Source organism: Myiozetetes cayanensis, unplaced genomic scaffold, assembly GCF_022539395.1.
Source record: "Myiozetetes cayanensis isolate MyiCay16 unplaced genomic scaffold, myiCay2020 scf9, whole genome shotgun sequence".
Lineage (NCBI taxonomy): Eukaryota > Metazoa > Chordata > Aves > Passeriformes > Tyrannidae > Myiozetetes > Myiozetetes cayanensis.
Genome location: NW_026088185.1, coordinates 16,210,509 through 16,216,157, shown reverse-complemented (window position 1 = coordinate 16,216,157; position 5,649 = coordinate 16,210,509). Strand labels below are relative to the sequence as shown.

The 5,649-nt window shown below is 56.0% G+C and overlaps 1 protein-coding gene across 1 annotated transcript; it reads left to right on the top strand.

Moving 5' to 3' along the window:
* Nucleotides 1-3,193: 3,193 nt before the first annotated feature.
* Nucleotides 3,194-4,902, top strand: HOXD3 (homeobox D3). The gene is given in 3 exon segments (XM_050339842.1): nt 3,194-3,506; nt 3,509-3,688; nt 4,148-4,902. Coding segments are annotated over 3 exon segments (1,248 nt in total).
* The last annotated feature ends 747 nt before the right edge of the window (nt 4,903-5,649 follow it).

The window sequence follows — 5,649 nt, the reverse complement described above, 5'->3', positions numbered from 1 at the left end:
ATCCATCTCTCGCTTCCCCTATCGCGACAGGCCTGTCGCAGGGAGCACAGCCTAGCCCGGCGGCTCCTGGTCGAGTCCTGGCCGGCGGCACCCGGGGCGCGCCACCGCCCCCCACGTCAGATAAAGAACAACCCGTAGAAAGCGGCCCCTGCTCCGCGGGAGCCGAGCCCGGCTGGGGAGCAGCCAAGCCCTGGACCCAGCCGCGGGAAGCGGGTGGCTCCCTGGGGGAACTCCTTAGCTGGTCTAAGAGGCCCCACGGCGGCCACTGCTCGGTATCTCGCGGGGCCCTTTCGCGCTCCCCAGAGCTCTCAGCTCCCTCAAAGACGAGACATCCCCAGGCTGAGGCTCAAGCGCAGCCCCAGCAGTGGGTGCCCAGCCCGCGGCCAGGTCCGGCGGCGGCTCCAGCGCTTTCCTTATATACAGGGCTGCCCCGGGCCGGCGACCGGGAAACGTGCCGAGAGGGGGATTCTTTTGCTGGGCTCCCTCCTACGCGCCGGCTGCTTTGCACTTCTGAAAGTGCCGGGGCTTGGGAAGTGTTTTCCTTTTCATTCCTGGCCGGAGCGTTTACTGCCACGGCGCTAGTAGTCATAAATTTTGTTACAAACCACAATGACAGGTGCATTGATATGCACCCTGAGAGCTCCGGCTGCTTTAATAACCGCTTCGCTGGCCGCTCTCACCGCCTCTTATTTATTCGGTATCATATTAGATATTGATCCGAAGCAGAATTAAGTGTAGTGGAAGTTTTAGTAGAGAACTGCTTAATACAAAAGTGTCGGGAGGAAAGCGCCTGGCAGCGCCGGGCCGGTGTCAGTGTGGGCCAGCCGCGTTCTGCGCACACGCGCGGGTGGACGCGTGGGCTCCCGGCTGCTCCCCGGTCAGAGATGTGAGAGGGTCGGTGTCCCCCAAAAGCGCTGGAACCAGCGGCAGGACAAAAAGTCTCATTATCACGTGCAACGCCTAACAGTTCAGATGAGGTTAAACCTTTCTGGAGAGGAGGAAGGGAAATCTGAAACACAGACATGGATACTTTGCGGTTTCCTACCCTCGGTGCCTCCAAGCCCACCTCCCACAGCTCGGCCTCACCATTTGGATGTCACTTTTTTTTTTTTTTTTTTTTTTTTTTCCCCTAGAGGCTGTTTCTGGCCAAACCACCAAGTGTTGAGCCCCCGCTTTGGTGTTACCTATAAAAACATCACCCCGGGCCTTGCACTCGTAGAAAAATCAAACCCTGGAAAGGTCTCACTCTTTCTCTCCCTCTCTCTCTTTTTAAGATCTAAAGATGAGCCACCAAACAGTTGAGCATTGTCCATGTGATTTATGGCCCATAGCCTCCTTTTTAGGTTCAAGCAGAGTTCACAAGCAGTTGGTATTTCAGAAAAGAAATAAGGCTTTTAACAGCTTAACAGCAATATTCTTTCTTAAGATTCTGCGTATTCTTTTGGGAACTATATTTCACAAGGCACATAAAAGCCTACGTTTAAGGCAGTGTTGTGCTAACAAAAGTCTTCAGTCCAGACTGCTCTCGAAAATGTAGATGATAGAAGTGGGAAACGAGTGACAGAGATATTTAGACAAAAATACTTTCAAGACTCGTCCAGATTATCACAGCACATTAAAACTCATCTGTATGGCCACCGTCTACTCCCATAGACTTTTTAAACTGAAAATTTCCAGGAGAGAAATACAGTTCTTTCCCCGTTTCCATCTGCTTCAAAGATCACCCCAAGCTTTTGTTCAGGGAAGAAAAGGACTCCGACTGTTTGTGACACGGGGTAAACCTGCAATAGGGGCCGCAGATCGCAGCTCGCTGAGGTTATAGAGATGTGTTTCTCGGTGAATTTTAGAGAACATATCAGTGGTACTTGGCGGGACCAATTGCTGGGGAAGAAAGAGGAGTACTGTGATAGCATTGTTTAAGTATAGGCTGGATAATTATAATTATCGGACAGTGTTCAAAAATTTCTAGCTACTCTTCTCTGGTACTTTAATAGGCTTAAATCCTGCAGAAATACAACAAGTCTTAAGATACACTTACATTGCCAGGTGAAGTCTGTGTTAATTTACAAAATTATCAAAAATGTCGGAGAAAAGCCCTATCCAACAAGAAAAATAGGAAGAGGCAATATTAAAAAGCCGCAACAAAATGCGGAACAGTTTCCATCTTGTACAAAAAGCAGAGAAGTTTTGGGAGCAGCAAGGAGGAAGGTAACAGCAGTGTCCCAATATATCTGCCCTAGGGGGACCTTGCGTTTTCGGTGTGAGCAGCCTGATGTGGGAGCTAGGGGGGCGCGTGGGGGAGGGCCATAAGTTTGCAGGCTGGAAAAAGAAAAGAACCCTCTAAAAATTATCTCAGATGTCTCAGGTTCTTTCTACTGGGTACAAATAAAAGGGACGAGAAACGCTGGGTGAGGAAATTTAATTAATCACAGAATTAAAATAGGGGAGCTGACCTGCGACTTCCTTTATAGTGCAAAGTGAAGAGAGTGAATGGCGCCGGTTATACTTTAACTCTGGAGGAATCCAGGGGAAGAAGAAGGGCGGGTTTACAAAGGGGACGGGATTTTTCTGCCTCTACCCGGCCGCAGCCCGGGCTCCATCCATCATGTCAGCCATGCACGGCCGTGCGCACGCGTGTGGGGCGGGGGGTGTGGGTACTCCCGACCGAAATGGGCCGGTGGGTCTCTGGGGACACCACCCAGCACAGTTGCTCACTGCGAGCCCTTGCCTAGAACCGCGGGGAACGATCTAGCCAAACTCGAGAGGGAACGGTCCAAAGACAAAACAAAGCAATGAAACATGCCCCAAAATGCCTCAAAAGGTGGCCTGTAGAAGTCCTGCCAATGTGTCCCCGTTCCCCCCTGCACTATCGCTCTTGGGTGACTCTTTCATTGCTGTGCCCCGGTTCTTCCCTAGTGTATTCTGCTCTCTGTCTGGGGTGCCCCAGTTTGCATGGACTCCTGCCTGGTGACCCTGCTCCTTCCCTGCTCCTAATCTGGTGTCTCTTGCTCTTTTCTTGACGTCCTCTGCTCCTTCCTTGATGTCTCTCAGTCCTCCCATGGTGGGGAGGCTGAGGCTGAAGGTGCTGGAGTGACGGGCTCCTTTTTGAACCTTTTTTGTGTCCCTGCTGTTTCCCTCCCCAGGTGGCTGCGAGTGGCCTGGGCCGACGACGTGAGGCGCAGGGCGGCGGTCAATGTTATTTGAGCGGGGGCCGCGGGCCTCGGCGATCGCAGAGCAGAGGATGCAGAAAGCCGCCTACTATGACAACGCGGGGCTCTTCGGGGGCTACACCTACAGCAAGGCCGACGCCTACCCCTACAGCGCGGCCCACCAGCCCTACGGCCAGGCCGGCTTGGACGGCGAGTACCCCGGCTCCGCCTGCTCCGTCCAGGGCTCGGCGCCCGGCCGCGCCCCGGCCCACAAGGGCAGCGAGCTGAGCGGGAGCTGCATGCGGCCGGGCGGGGGCGGCCCCGGGGGCAGTCAGCCCCCGGGGATGGGGGAGCAGCAGCCCCGGCCCTGCCGCCTTCCTCCTCGCCCCCACCCCCTCCCAGCGTGCCCCCTCCGAAAAAAGCCAAAGGGGGCCCGAACTCCTCGGGCTCGGCCACCGCCACTCTCAGCAAGCAGATATTCCCCTGGATGAAGGAGTCCCGGCAGAACTCCAAGCAGAAAACCACCTGCGCCCCCCCAGGTAGCCCAACATCCCCTCCCCGGTCCGCTGTTTGGCCGGGAGGGCGGGGCTGAGCCCCTCGGCCTGAGCCCCCTGGTCCCGCGCCTTGTCCCCTACTCCTCCAGCTGCCATGGCCTCCATACCCCGCTCGGGGGTCCCGGCCCTTCCGGGCGCTGTAGGTGGGGCAGGTTGGGGGCTCCCGCCTCGCTCCCCCACCAGCCCAGCGGCCGCAGGCGCAGCCCCGACGGCTCTTGGCAGCGCCTGGACGGGTGGCCGCTGGGGGTCTCTGAGGGGAGCTACCCGCGGGAGGGTGTGTATGTCGGGCAAAGAGGGGTGGGAGGCCACCCCCGGATTCCCTGTGCCCACTCCTTGGGCGCCGGCAGAGCGAGAGGGGACGGCGGGGCTCCGAGGGATCCCGGGAGGAAGGAGAGGGGGGGGGTTCTGGGGAGACCAACGTCTCTTTGTGCCTCTTCCCCGTAGGAGAGAGCTGCGAGGACAAGAGCCCCCCCGGGCCGGCCTCCAAGAGGGTGCGCACAGCCTACACCAGCGCGCAGCTGGTGGAGCTGGAGAAGGAGTTTCACTTCAACCGCTACCTGTGCCGACCGCGCCGTGTGGAGATGGCCAACCTGCTCAACCTGACCGAGCGGCAGATCAAGATCTGGTTTCAGAACCGCCGGATGAAGTACAAAAAGGACCAAAAAGCCAAAGGCATCATGCACTCCCCCGTCGGACAGTCCCCGGACCGCAGCCCCCCCCTGAGCGGCCCAAACCACGTCGGCTACTCCAGCCAGCTTTCCGGCGTCAACAGCCTCAGCTACGACGCGCCCTCGCCCACCTCCTTCGCCAAGTCCCAGCAGAGTATGTACGGGCTGGCCGCCTACACGGCGCCGCTGAGCAGCTGCCTGCCGCAGCAGAAGCGCTACGCGGGCGCGGAGTACGACCCCCACCCCATGCAGAGCGGCGGCGGCGGCGGCTTCGCCAACCCCAGCCTGCAGGGCAGTCCCGTCTACGTAGGGGGCAACTTCGTAGACTCGATGCCAGCCTCAGGCCCCATGTTCAACCTGGGGCACCTGCAGCACCCCTCCTCCGCCAGCGTGGACTACAGCTGCGCCGCCCAGATCCCCGGCGGCCACCACCACGGACCTTGCGACCCCCACCCTACCTACACGGACCTCTCCTCTCACCACACCTCTCAGGGACGGATGCAGGAGGCGCCCAAGCTCACGCATCTGTAGCGGGGCGGCGGCCGGCGGGGCCCGCTCCCCTCTCCATTACCTCACTTTTCTGACGGGACAGTGTTACTGTGCTCTCGAGTGCCAACAGTATTAGTGGATTTGTCTCCCCTAGCAGCTCCCTTCTTTCTTCCGCACCCCTGAGTAGGTCCGTGAGCAGGAGCCTTTCTCTTAGAGCTGTTTTAAGCATGACAGTGCAATATACTGCCAACCGAGGGACTGATAAGCTGGTAATGATGTACTTGAAGGTAAGTCTTAGAGATGCCGTAGTGTTAGCAGCGCGTCATGCTGAGGTGTTTTAGACCAGTCGTGAGCCGTGGGAACTCACCCGCGTGGAAGCTTATTTCAGAGAAATTAATTTATGAATTCCTCCGTAATGTAAGGATCACATTGGACTAAATGATATGTATTTATTATTTTAAGCGAGACATTTTTTGTATCATTGATTATTTATCCTCGTCTTAATGTATTTATGTGGCTATTTGTAGAGTTTCTTCACCAGTACTTCGGGAGAGCGATTCAGGTCCGTGGTGACTTACATTTCACCTATTTAGTATAATCGGTCTGAGCTAGTTGAGAGAGTAGTCTTGAACAGTTGTAACAGTGGCTGGTGTTTGTAGTTTATGTAAGGATTAATTAAGACAGCAAGTCGTAAATCATTAATAGAGTAAAACAAACTGTGGCATCACACAAAGAGCCGTTACACTTAAAAAAATATTGAGAGTATTTTTAAAGTATTTATTTCTAATA